The sequence below is a fragment of the Leptinotarsa decemlineata genome, unplaced genomic scaffold (genome assembly GCF_025532065.1).
Source record: "Leptinotarsa decemlineata unplaced genomic scaffold, Ldec_3_MD MMD2_tig00026340_RagTag_RagTag, whole genome shotgun sequence".
Taxonomy (NCBI): domain Eukaryota; kingdom Metazoa; phylum Arthropoda; class Insecta; order Coleoptera; family Chrysomelidae; genus Leptinotarsa; species Leptinotarsa decemlineata.
Genome location: NW_027412694.1, coordinates 10,526,657 through 10,540,925, shown reverse-complemented (window position 1 = coordinate 10,540,925; position 14,269 = coordinate 10,526,657). Strand labels below are relative to the sequence as shown.

Below are 14,269 nucleotides of genomic sequence, written 5' to 3'. Positions count from 1 at the left end.
TATGCTGATATTATCAGGTCCAACAGCATTAGATTTAATACCTAACAGAATGGTGTAAATTTCATTCTCGTTAGTTTCATGAAATTTGAATTTTTGTTTTTAATGTTTGAGGTATTACTCCAAATATCTGAATAATATAAAATATTGAATTTGAAAAAGACACAGTATTATTTGAACACTTAATGAGCAATTACTGACTGATTATACTGTTAAATCAATTAGACGGTCAAACCAAAAATGTCTTACTTTTCTAGATGGTTTTACAGTTAGAGGAGCATTCTTGTATGTTGGTGATAAAGGTTGCATGTGATTTGGCTGGTGTTGCTGCTGATATTGACCATGTTGCTGGCCAGTATATTGTGGATGCTGATGGTTGATACTCAGATTTTGCATACTCTGTGCATTCTGTGACATCATGTGATTATAATAGTGTTGCTGTTGCTGCAGATATTGACCCTGTTGCTGATTGTAAGGTACTCTGTTCTGTCTCCTCCTCACCTCTTCTGACATCTCTGTTATTTTGGCAACACCTCTCTGGTGTCTGTCCTCATTGCCAAGTCTGTGATGAGGTGGATGGTCTGGATTTTGTCGGAGTTGCTGAACATCGACCTTATTGCCCTCCCTGATATTACCACTGCTAGCATATCGCATCATGTCATTTTGCTGTTGGGTATGATGTTTCAACAAGTCTTCACTTTTTGAGGTACGCATCTCATTGTATCGAGACATGTCACTCTGTTGGATCTGAGCCTCTGATATACGAATGTTTCCTTGGCTGGGGTACCTGGTAATGAAGAAATGTATGTGTTACCTTCATTCTAACAATGTGTTATTCATTCACTTGAACATGTTATATTTATGACCTAATGAATGAATGATAATTCAAAAAATATTTCCATCACAATGTATAGTTAAGCTATTAAAGTGAACAATAAAGCCTTAATACCAATATGGCAGCCAGCCCCTGTAATCAAAAATATTTTGCTAGGACTATCGTAGAAAGCTTCAATTATGTGACCATTCTGTTGAAAAAACTAGATATCTATGTCATGAAATTTATCAACAATCTGACAAATACAGTTTTGAAAATTCAATAAGGAAAATTTAAATAAAGGTTGGATGGGTAATAGGATCAATTTTTCTTTAAAAAAATTGTTTTCTTGCCGTCGTTTCTAATTTAATTAAATTCTTCCTCAAGGCTCGAAAAAGAGTTTTTCGTGTTGATAATATTACTATTTTAAAAACCATCAGACATATTAGATCAGACGAATCATTCGTTTGTTTCATGTCATTTTGTGTTGGTGTTGCCTTGGAAATTTTATTGTTGCAATGTTTTTTATTTATTTTTTTTAATATGTATCTGATATTTTAGGCAAACCAAGTCAAAATTTTTCTGTAGGTTCGACAATGATTTGAAGAAACACATTATTGGAAAAAAAATCTCATAAATCTCTATAAATTTGGTAAATCTTGGGATAAATATCAAATATTTTCAGATCTCAGAGCCTGATGCAAACCGGCGTCAAAAATTTGCAATGATAATTATATTAAAAAAATTGAAAATAAGTTGACATCCATAAAGCACTTTTCGACTTTTGTAAACAAACGGGAAAATTATGGCTTTCCTGATGCTATGTACTGCGGGGATAATATCTATAAAAATGGAAGTGACATTGTTAATGTCACATATAGATAATGAAATACCAATATTAAGTTATGAGAAAATAATTGATACCAATAGTTGTAGTTTCCTTAGAAATTATTCTACAAAAATTATAAGATTGGATCCATACAATGCTAAACCACTGTTCTTATTATTTTCAGCTTCACTTAGTTTGGAAATCAAGTTATATAACGCCAATTTTCAAGTCTGGTAACAAAGCAGACATAATAATTTTCGACCGTTCAGCATATCAAGTACAATACCCAAACTACTCAAACACAACATTTTTTGTTTGGTAATTTAAGGATTCCTTTAAAACAAGTGATTATTAATGAACAACATGGATTTAGTGAAGGTAAATCTACCAATACAAATTTACTGTTGTACACCCAGTATATTTTTAATGCTCTGGAAAATAAACAACAAGTGGACGTAATTTACACCGATTTTTCAAAAGCATTTGAAATCGTGAACCAAGTTCTTGGTGAAAAGTTAAAGGCAATTGCCTTTTTTTTTTGGGAGTTTGTGATAGATCATAGTTTGTGAAAATTAAAAGATCTATTTCTCATGAGATATTTGTTAGCTCAAGAGTACGTCAAGGCAGTCACTTGGGACCTTTTCTCTTCAATATCTTTGTGAATGATATCAAAGAAAAAATTACTCATTCTGAAATACTGATGTTTGCTGACGATCTAAAAATGTTCAGGGCAATAGATTAATTGCAGGATTGTATGAAAATTCAAATGGACCTTGAATCTTTCTCAGACTGGTGTAAAGTGAATTACATGGATGTCAAAATGTGAAAGTATTTTCTTTTCAAAGTCACTCAACCTTTATACGACTAGTTATAGTATTGCAGGGAAGAAGTTGGAACGTGTACAATCTATACGAGATCTGGATGTTATGATGGATGTCAAGATGGACTTTCTTTAACAGTATAAACACATATCTAACAAAGCGTTGAAAATGAAGGATTCGTATGCAGATCAACTAAAGATTTCTTCTATTAAAATATTATACTTCGTATTGGTAAAATCAGTGATTGAGTATTGCTCTTGTATCTGGTTTCCAACTTACTTCAACCATAGTCATTATATTGAGAAAGTTCAGAACACATTTTTCAGATATGTTGCCTTCAAAATAAATACACGAAAAAAAAATCTGTTTGAAATCTGTTTTTCCCTTCGCACCCCTACGAACGACAACCCTCAGTCGAAACTTCTGTGAGCTAAGAACTAACGAGGTCTTACCTTTCAAAGTGTCATTCCTAACACGTGTTGGGCGATAGCAAGTGAAAATCTATCGTTCAGCCTAAGACTTGAACCACCGACCAACACGGCGGTCAATTTGAGTGAGTGAACAAAGCAACCACGTCGAACCGACCGGCTACCGACCGACAAAGAAACTACTTTTCGAGACCTGAATAAGACTTCAACTAAATTCGTTACGTTGGCAAGAAAACAATTGTTTTATCAAGAACAAATTGATCCTATTACCCAACCAACCTTTCTTCAGAAAAATTATTGGATAAATTTAAATTTAGACTTTTTGAAAACGAATTTTTACAAAAATTATATTCATACTTGAACTTTGCTTTATTACAAATGATCACGACATAACTCTAAAAGAATGGTGGATGTGGAATTATTTTTACTATTAATGTTTAATTTCCCTATCATCATAAAGTATATTTAACTTACAATAAAATAAAATCTTCTAGTTAAAATCTCACTAGTAATCGAAGAAAATGGTGAACAATTTCCAATACAGACTAAAAACGAATATAATCCCATATTTAAATATTACGAAATAGAATATAAATACATACATACAAATAAATACATTAAAAAAAACAAGATTCACGAAAGAGAATGACTGATATTAGGAAATAATAGTTTCGTTACTAACCTCATCATTTCATCATGCCGTGAGGTTTGTGATTGCCTAAACACATCTTCTCTAAGCAAACCACCACCGTTGTTATACCTGATATCTTGTCCTCTGTCGTCCAGCCTCAAATTCGGATTGACATGTGTTGACTGCTGAACGTTATTGGGATATGTATTATGCGTTGGGCTGTGATGAGACCCTCCATACGGTACTTTACTTGCTTCTTCTGGATTCACATAACTATTCTTCATTTGAGGTGGATAATAGCTCTGCCCATACTGAACATTAGGAAATGAAGATGTTCTGCCACTTTCATCACTGTTGTGAAGTCGGTGTGTTGAAGGAGGGCTTTTGAGATTAGGTATCGATTGATGAAGCTTGTTAGGTCGAGGGGTGGCTGATGTCGGGGGTGGATAGTAAGCGGATGAAGGGCGTTGGGAATTAGCTACTGAGGAGTGTAAGGAGTTTTGGGAGCTACGAAGAGCCGAGGTCCTGAAATTTTGAATAAATTTCTATAGTTTATAGTATATATATATATATATATATATATATATATATATATATATATATATATATATATATATATATATATATATATATGTAAACGGTCATTTGTCAGCCCGTAGAATATACGATGTGAACTCTGGTCAGCCCTCGGAAACGTCGGTCGTCCCGGTTTTGGGCTCACCAACGTTTCCCACTGTATATAGTGTTTTTTGGACATGTTATCATGTGAAATGACCTTTAGCAAATTTTCGGTTGGGCCGACCATTACACCATATACACATAGCTGATACACCACCTACTTTCACAAAACTTCGCCAGGAGGCGTGGCTGTGTAATTGTATACACCTGATGTGAATAGTGTCTTTGTGAGCCCAGGTTTATACGAACACTTTCAATGGATAGCATGTTGGTCAGCCCACAATCGGGCAACGCTGCACTTGCATTTCAAGATTCTAACTAGATTGTCGTGGTGCAGAAATTCGATAATAGAAATGGAAAATTTTTTGAGAGATGTAGAATTTTATGAAAAAGTTCCTGTTTTGTATGTTTTTTGTACAAGCGTTCGTGTGCGTGCATCACCCTATATCTATACAAGCAATTTAGATCAGGAATTGTTTTGCATATAAAAGTTTTATCAGAGCTTCGTAACATATTCACTTGTAGAAAAATGCTTGATCTGAACTCATACTTTCCCACATTCGACTACTTACCCGAAATCAGCTTTTTCGGATAACGGTGTCGAGTACGGAAATGTACTGTTTCCGTTCCAGTTAGGATAATAATAATATAATTACTAACAGTGCGTTATTCCATTTAGCTTGTCGAAGCAATTTTAACCTCTGCACTATCTTAGATACAAAAATTTGAATATGTTATAAGTTGAAAATATCAATATAGTGTTCGGAATCACACGTTAAAATGTAAGACCTCGTTAATCTATAGCTAGTACAAGTTTATACTTCTGAGGGTTGTCGTTCGTAGGGGTGCGACATACATATTTTAAACCGTTTCCTGTTTGTATTTTCAAATGTAGATTTTCAAATTCTAATTATTTGGCATGGACGCCTCAACAGAAATCGCGTTGTGTAAATCAATTTTAGACATTAAGTAGGAAACTTCGGATTTGACTTTGAAATTGTAGATTTGAAAACCTGACTGCATAAAAATAATCGAAGTGTGACTGAGTAGAAATGAGTAGATGAAAAATGACATTTTTTTCACAAACGAAAAATCTAAAATGTGATGAATGATCTGGTAATGAATTTATTGAGAAATGAATAGTGAATATCCAGAATGTCTACAGTTTCAATAAATTCTATATAAAAATCCGCAGCAGCACTACGGATTTCCGATATATAATTTAGTTCAAAAATTAGGTAAAAATCGCACTAAGTATGTTTTCTATGACGAAACGAAATTCTGAGTGACTAGCATAAGGTGAGATATAATTTGTGAAACAATTATTAGTAATAAGTTTCAATTCTCTTTTTCTTAGCAATAGTTTTTTCGAAAACTCCCTTTCAGTTTTTGGAGGTATGATGTTGTTCAGGTTGAACATAATGAAGTGGAGATTAAACCAATGTTTTTTTATTATGTTGACTGTTAATGACGATGAATACGTCATATCGTCATCGATTATAACCTGCAGCAGACATTTCAATCAAAATAAAAAAGACTTGGAATATTTCAGCACAGAAAAAACTTGATCAGGTTGAATAAACATTTATTTGAATGGAGTATTATTCTTCAATTTGAGAACTGCTGACAAAAATTGTTCGGTAAACTAATAAACACGTAGTATGAAAAAATAACATAATTTCTAATGAAATGAAACTACAACATGGGTAAAAAAATATCAAATGAAAACTATTAATATTATTTCTTCTTTCTATAACAACAGTAAACGTATTCTTTGATTGCAGCCCAGTTTCTATTTTTTAATAATGATGAATATTTCTTTTCCTTATATTTTAGATACAAACAAGAACTAATTCAATTCTAGCACTTCTTTTTTTTTCGGAGCGAAAAACTTTTTTACTATATTTCGTTTTGCTCCTTAGACCAAGTTTGTTTCTGAGAAGGTTTTATTGTTTTCAAAACTGTGCGTGTCTGATGATCTGAAATGAGATCAGTGTGTTAAAAAACTCTATCAAGATATCAAACGGGTTGAAAATGGATCCAAAAATGAATGATAAAAATAAAAAATAGAAGGACGATACTGAAAAGTGATTTGACTCATTTCCAACCTATACTCACAGATACGGATGATTCCAAAACAGCTCAAAATATAAATAATTGATTGCATATAGGGAATTTTTTTCAAAACGAGCCACGTTCAATATCTCCATAAATAAGACAGTAATGTAAATTTCCCGAAACACCTATTTTTTGTGAAATAATATAAGGTATCGCTAAGATGCGTACACACTCCTCTTCAAAATATCAAACAAAATAACCCCATATATGCCATCTATTGGATAAGTGATTTTATCAGGAATTCAACGATGATTTTTCAGGGTTGATTTCTAATTTACTGTGAAGAAGGACCTTGAAGTATAAGTGAACGTCTTTTTAGATTAATTGATAAAATCTCTCACAAAAACGTATACAACAATTATTTCTATTGTTAAGTTCCTAACAGAAAACAACTTTTGTCGCGTTGAATTATATCTGTCGGATTTTTGGCAAAGTTTCTCACACAAAACACTTCAAAATACTTTCTAAAACTCACAGCCAAAAATGTTCCACTAAATAGTTTTATAAAAACGCGACACGTGTTTCGCCATACAATGGCTTCTTCGGGCGTATCTTTATCTACAATATTTTACAAATTTAATGCTTGGTATACCTAATTTTAAAATTTAAAGTACCTACATTTCAAGTACTTAAGTTTGTAATGGATTAAATGACCTGAGCTTATGTCCCAGTCCCCACATTTGAAAAATATTCAGTAACGGTTATTCAATTCTAATTGATCATTTAGTTAATTACCCGAATTCTTGAATCTATTGATTGCTTGACATTTTAGAAGATTGAATTTCAAACTCTTCTCTTCTAAATATAACATGTCATATTCATGACTGAACTCATGTACTTCTGCTAAAAGGTGGTTTGCAAATGTGAAATTGGTCTTTCTATTCACAAAATTACATCTAAGCTTTCAATTCTTTGGAAAATAATCTCCCTGTTTGGCCATTATACAGTTTTGGACAAGAGCCACTACTCAGCTGATATACTCCTGATCTATCCGATACCGAAGTTTTGTCTTTATTGTTTTTAATAAATGCACTTACACTATTATTCAGACTATTACTATTTCTGTGAGCTAAGTTTACGCAGTCTTTCTTAAAAAAATATTATTAGTTGGTTCAGCCAAAAATGACAATGTCTCATAACTGACGTTATCGCATCTTGAATTTGGATAGATATATGGTCCATGGCTTGCTTTTGTAGTATTTGTTTGATTTGTTTGATCAAACTCAGCTCTCTCTGGAAATTATTCAATAGTCTATGAAGAATATTATTGAATGCAGCAACTTTATGCTGGTAAGAGTGCGTAGAGGAATTATGTATGATAATGTCCGTGTAAGATGGTTTGTGGAAAATTGCAAATTCATGTTCATTGTTATTTTTTGTAATGCATAATGAATATTTAATACAACAGTCCTGAACAAACTGTAACGTCTATTTGATAAAAAAAAATTGATGAGCTACCGTGAAGTATCATATTTATTCTCATACTTGCTACTTTCTACACACATTCACATCAAATCGATATACAAAATTTGGAACATCCATTCGAACTAAAAATGAAAACACAGGAAAATAATATTTCATTTGAGTTAGGAATTGGAAAAGAGTGAATTACTTAAAATTAAGTAGATTCTATGATATTTATTTGTAATCGTCATATACCTATATATTCTCTAATTATTCTCTAAGTATACCAAAATATTGGCAAGCCAATTAACAAATTAGCATTAGGACCATTGCAAAGATCGTAACGGTTCTCAAAGAGTTTCGCGCCAAAATAGTTAACGCGTGTCAAACAATTGCAGATTTCGTAGGAATACTGAAACTTTAATGAAATGAATAAAATCACTTTTGTCTAATCACCTATATTTGATTTTATTTATATGACCGTTTTCGGGTTTGACCCCATTACCAAGTATTACCTTACCTATAAATTTCGTCGCCGCTGATATATACCATTATTTTTTAAAGAGAAATTTTAATGATCATAATATCCTCCATTTCATAAATTTATTATCGGATGAAAAGTGCAATTTTCTATACTTCACTGAAATTGACTTCGATACTAAATTTTCCCATTTTCATGATGTTTTTCTTCAAGCTTTTGATATATCCTTTCCTAAACAGTTTCAAAAAATTAAACAAAATCAAAATTCAAGTAGACACAAACCATGGATTACTAAGGATATCGTTGAAGAAGGTATATTACTCAGAGATATTTATAATTTGAACAAGAGCCAAACCAATGTACATTTATTGGGTCAATATAAGCAACTCTTAAAAAATCATAGACAAAAAATTGTGCTCTCAAAAAGTCAATACTTTAATAATCAATTCCTCAAGGCTCAACATAATCTGAAGCTGCCTGGTCTATCATCAGGAAAAATACTATTATAAACGATTCATCTAAGACATTGGCGATGGTGTACTTGTTGACGATGGTCCCGGTATATCTCAAGCATTTAGTAGTTATTTTGTCGATTCAGTGGAGTCATTAGTAAAAAATACTGCACCTGGTGGCATTGAAAATCGTTGTGTAACAACTGAAAGTCTTTTCTTCTATCCAATAGATGAAACTGAACTCGTGGAAATAATTGAATTCGCATGTTCGAAAAATTCCAGTGGGGTTGATGAATTGCCAGGCAATGTTTTAATGAAGGCTGCTTTGAAAATAATGGAACCTCTGATTTATCTAATCAATTTATCTTTCTCTGAAGGTATTTTTCCTTCCCGACTTAAGCAAGCAATGGTCGTTCCAGTCTATAAAAAAAGCGATAAGCATATAATGTCGAACTACAGAGGTATTGCTTTACTATCTCCATTTTCGAAAATATTTGAAGAATCATATCAAAACTTGTGTCCTTTTTAATAAATACAATCTGACAATCTGACAACCAATATGGGTTTCAAGTGGGCTTGTCAACCCAGGATGCCATCCTTTCTCTACATAATCATGTATTATCAAACTTCGACAACGATGAAAAATCACTTAGTGTTCTTTTCGACTTGACACGAGCGTTTGATATCAGTCATCATGGCCTTCTTCTTGATGAACTGTTTGGCATGGGCGTTCGTGGTCCAAGTCTGAAATGGATTGAAACCTATTCAACTGGTCGTACACAGGTTGTTAAAGTTAGGCTTCAGACTGGGTCATTTTTCTCTGAATTTCGAAACGTTGTTACAGGTGTGCCCCAAGGTAGTGTTTTGAGGCCTACACTATTTATTTTATTTGTTAATGACCTTTCAAAAATTAATCATCCACAGTGCTCTATACAATTTGCTGATGACACATCTTTTACTGTCAGTAGTTCGGAATGTGAAACATTGTCAGTAAGAGCAAATGATGCTGTATTCAACATGCAAAATTATTGTTCTAAGAATGGCTTGATTCTAAATAATCTTAAAACCAACACCATTTTCTTTACAATTCAGGAAACTGATTGTAGTGTATTGGTTAGGTCTGAGATTAAAAATATTTAACAGGTAAACTATAAAAAATTTTAACGAGTTTTTATTGATTCCCAACTCAATTGGAATCATCATGTTGATTTCATACTGAAGAAATTAGCGACACATTGTTTCGTTATATGGAATCTGCGTAATTTTGTGTCTATTGAAATTCTTAAAAGTTACTATTACGCATATATTTACTCTGCCCTCAATTACTGTATTATTTGTTTTGGCAACTGCAATAGAATCAGTGTCTTATTAATTTTCCAGAAAAAAAATATTAGAACAATTTGTTTAAAAAAAAACTCGATTCCTGTAAACCACTATTTGCAAAGTTGAATATATTAACTGTTACTTGCATGTATATTGTTAATTGCGTAATCTACGTTAAATCAAATTGCTCCAAGTTTTAGAACAGAGATGATACATGTCTTCTTTCGGGCTTCATCCTGAGAAAAAACTATAACATTTTAATTCCTAGTCATAAGTTAGCCAAGGTGACTAATGGACCTCATATCATGTCAAAAAAACTGTACAACAAGCTCCCAATATCCATTAAAAAATAACTAGTGTAAAGCTCTCTAAACAAAAAGTTCGGAAAGTATTATGTGAAAAGGTATTTTATTTGCTTGATGAATTTTTTCAGTCTGATTTGGAATTTTAAATTTTAATTTTTGTACCCCTTTTATGGTCTGAATATTATGTAATATATCATATAATTATGTTGTTTTATGATTGTGACTTCATTGTAATTGTACTAAGTTATGTGACTTTTTCCATGCCGTCCCTAGGTCTACGGAAATAAAGATTTTTGATTTGATTTGAAGTATTGAAAAAATACTTAATAATGCGGGGTCAAACCCGAAACTGGTCGTATACATAAAATCAACTAGTGGTACTTAGACAAAAGTGTTTTCATTCATTTCATTAAAGTGATCATGAATTACCACAAAATAAACAAGTAGTCAATCATACATAATACAGAAACTATATGAAACATAAATAGTCAATAGTAACGGCATCTTTTTCTTTTCCTAATATATTTTTTCCGGTAAACTAACACATAGTTTACCTCTGAAAAACTGGATTTGCCAGGATTTTAAAAACACTTAATACCCTCACGATGAAATCCAATGATACACTGAAATGGTCCTGGTCAGCCCTTCGATGTGGCAGCATTGTAGGGCTGACCAAGATGCTCTTCATATAGCGATTTGTATAACTATGGGCTGACCAACAGCATGGGGCTGACAAAGGTTTAAAGGATATGTAAAATTTTTATTTTCAGAAAAAATCTACCCCTCTGATGGGCCTATTAATAAAATCATACCACTGAAGAGTATTCCGAAAAGTATATACTTAAATATATTCGGGAAGTGCTGGGTGGACCAACGCCCCGTTCATATACCGGGCTCACCAATATGCAATGAACAAATATATATATATATATATATATATATATATATATATATATATATATATATATATATATATATATATAAAATGAATAGATAAGTACTTTTTGATCATTCCCATATTGATTTCAATTTAAGAGCCACCGGTAGACAGCTGTTTCAGCCTATTGGGCATCGTCAGTACCGGGCAGGCGGTCCTCGATTGAAGACAAAATGGGAAAAAACCAAGAAAGTACTTGATAAAAATAGCTGCGTAAACGCAAGCGAAACATAAGTGGAACCACCTATTGGTGTGATACCCAAGTCAACTTGCCAAGTTTTTATGTCAGTGTTGGTAGTTTGACCAATCAACTGACAACTGCGGTAGCAGAAATTTGGGAAGCTAACCTGAAATGCCATCGGAAACGAATCCACATATTTCTAGAAATGATATGAAATCTAGAAAGGTTAATAAAGTCAAGCTGCTGGAAAATAATTCCATGAAAATCAAAAAATGAATAGATAAGTACTTTTTGATCATTTCCATTTTGATTTCAATTTAAGAGCCACCGGGTTTTTGAATACATTAGGCATACATTTTGAATAATGTATATTATGAATAATATATGCCTATAGTAAAACCAATAATGATTGAGAGTAAAGCGCGTTGTCATATCTAAATTTTACGTTACCAGTTTATAGCAGAATCAAAATATACTAAGCAGTAGAGTTGTAGGTTGTGGCAAATTATAGATAATACACAATACTAGTACGATTAAAAGGTATTATTTATGACAAAAATCAGTAATGAGCTTGTAATGAGTAATACTTATACATTTCCTGATTACTGATCAGTTAAAATTAATTATTTTCTGTATAGTGTTAGATATTTATTACAACTAGTGGCAACGCTGTACGCAACGATATTTCTGTCTTTGTCACTTTACCGTAACTTCCATCTCATCGTTGCAGTCCTCACTAATGTACTTGCAGCCATGAGCGTATCATTGGTTTGTGAATTATACATCGTGAATTGTACGTTTTACAGTTAAGTTAGTCAGCAATCGAAGTGTTGTGATAACAATTGGTGAAAATAATAGTGCTAATAAGTGTTTAAGTGTTACATAATTATATTTCTACACCATTCTCAAACTACTCAAAAAATGGGAGACATGGTCGGGCCTTCCACGTCGAAAAAGGTAAAACGGTCGGAGTCTCGGTCAGTAAGAGAAAAACAAATTGTACTGCGAGTATTTCACTGTCTTGAAAGAGATCATCAGCCACCAAAGATGACTTTGTGCATATGTGCTGTAATTCTACGTATGTACCTCCGAATAACCAACCGGGCATTTCTACATCATTAAGTTCCACAATTACAAAAGATAAATTAGTTGTATGTGCTCTGATTATACCGGTGTACCAAAATCATCGATTTACAAAATACTAAGAAAAGCAGAAATTCATGGGGACATACAAACCCCAAAAACTAGTAGCGGACGAAAAAAAATCACAGTTGATGAAGAAGCCAAAACCAGTATACGCAGAACTATTCACAGTTTCTTTTTCAGAAATGAGCTGCCCACACTACAAACAGTTCTGGAGGCACTTAGCGATCATGAATTGGTCCCAAAAATGGGTAAAGAAACTTTTAGGAAACTTGTACACGAAATTAAATTTACGTACGGAAAAGTTGACAGGAAAAGCATTCTCATTGAACGTCAAGAAATAATAGTATGGAGAAGAAACTATCTAAGAAAAATTGACGAATTTCGGAAGCTCAATAAAAAATTGTACTTCATGGACGAGACATGGATTAACCAAGGACATACGGTCAAAAAAGTATGGCAGGATGGTAATATAACAAGTGCACGACAAGCCTTTATTGAAGGTTTGTCAGTTGGGTTAAAACAGCCATCTGAAAAAGGTAGTGGCACGAGAAAACAGAACATGTAAATTAGTGGACGTGCAACATCACCTACAAGAAGCTATTCGAACTGTTTCTGCAGAAGACTGGAAGAAATGCATGCAGCATGTTTTAAAAGAGGAGCAAAAAATATGGGACGTAGACAACCGTATTGAACACAATATTGAACCTATCATAATTCACTTTGATGATAGCGGTAGCAACAGCGACAAATCTGACGTTGAAGATTACACGAAAATTTGTTCATTTACATTTATATTATATTATCAAAAATTTGTAATTTGTATTTTCTAGTACCCCTGACGATGAGTTCAAGTTACTCGAAAGCTTGAGAATAGTTATAAAGAGTTCACTTATCAATTGCTGCAACCCAATAGTGAAAAAAGTAATATATAAAGTAATATATCCAGCAAAAAATCATATTATACTTTTTCGACAACCAATTTTCCAATATATACCAATATATATATATATATATATATATATATATATATATATATATATATATATATATATATATATATATATATATATATATATGAGTCTTATAAATCGTTTTTGGAAAATGAACACTCGTGACACTTCAGTTAACCTACCCCATATAACGATAATACAGTTGATTGTCATGTAGACAAGAGCGTAATACATGTTAATCAAGAAGTTTCTGTGAAAGTTGGATTTGCGGCTAGTAAAAGCATAATACAGTTTATTCAGTTTCTTACATGTTATCAATTTGGTTGTTGGAGGTTAATATGTAATCTATCTCCATACCAAGGAATTTTATGCTTTCTGATATTAAGATATCAGTGTGGCCTAAATTGAACTTCATGTTGTTCAAGTGTTTTTGTGGACTACTGAATTGGATAAGGACCATTTTATTCATATTAATAATGAGGTGATTTCTCTCACACCATTGAGTGAAATTCTTTACTACTAGTTGTATAAAATTCATCAAGTCAAGTAAATTTTTAGCAGTTAATATAATTGATGAATCATCTGCATAAATGAAGACCTGCCCTTTGTTTATGTGGGGACGTAAGTCATTTGTATAAAGACCACCTGTGATTGTTGCATGATATTTTTTAGTAATATATTCACACAATGTTTTAAAGTTTCTATTTGGGTCACAACATTATGATGATAATGCTTTTGATTTTTGGATTAAAAAAGTATCCTTATCATAATTTT

At 32.5% G+C, this 14,269-nt stretch overlaps 1 protein-coding gene across 5 annotated transcripts in view; it reads right to left on the bottom strand.

Annotated features, from left to right (window-relative positions):
• The window catches only part of cno (adherens junction formation factor afadin), a 354,944-nt gene that overhangs the window by 25,452 nt on the left and 315,223 nt on the right, over positions 1-14,269 (bottom strand). For all 5 annotated transcript variants that reach the window (XM_074183524.1, XM_074183525.1, XM_074183528.1 and 2 more), the window contains 2 exons: positions 3,572-4,045; positions 247-784 (listed from right to left, as the gene is read on the bottom strand). In XM_074183524.1, the coding sequence (XP_074039625.1) occupies positions 247-784; positions 3,572-4,045 (1,012 nt within the window). The remainder of the gene's footprint in view (positions 1-246; positions 785-3,571; positions 4,046-14,269) is intronic.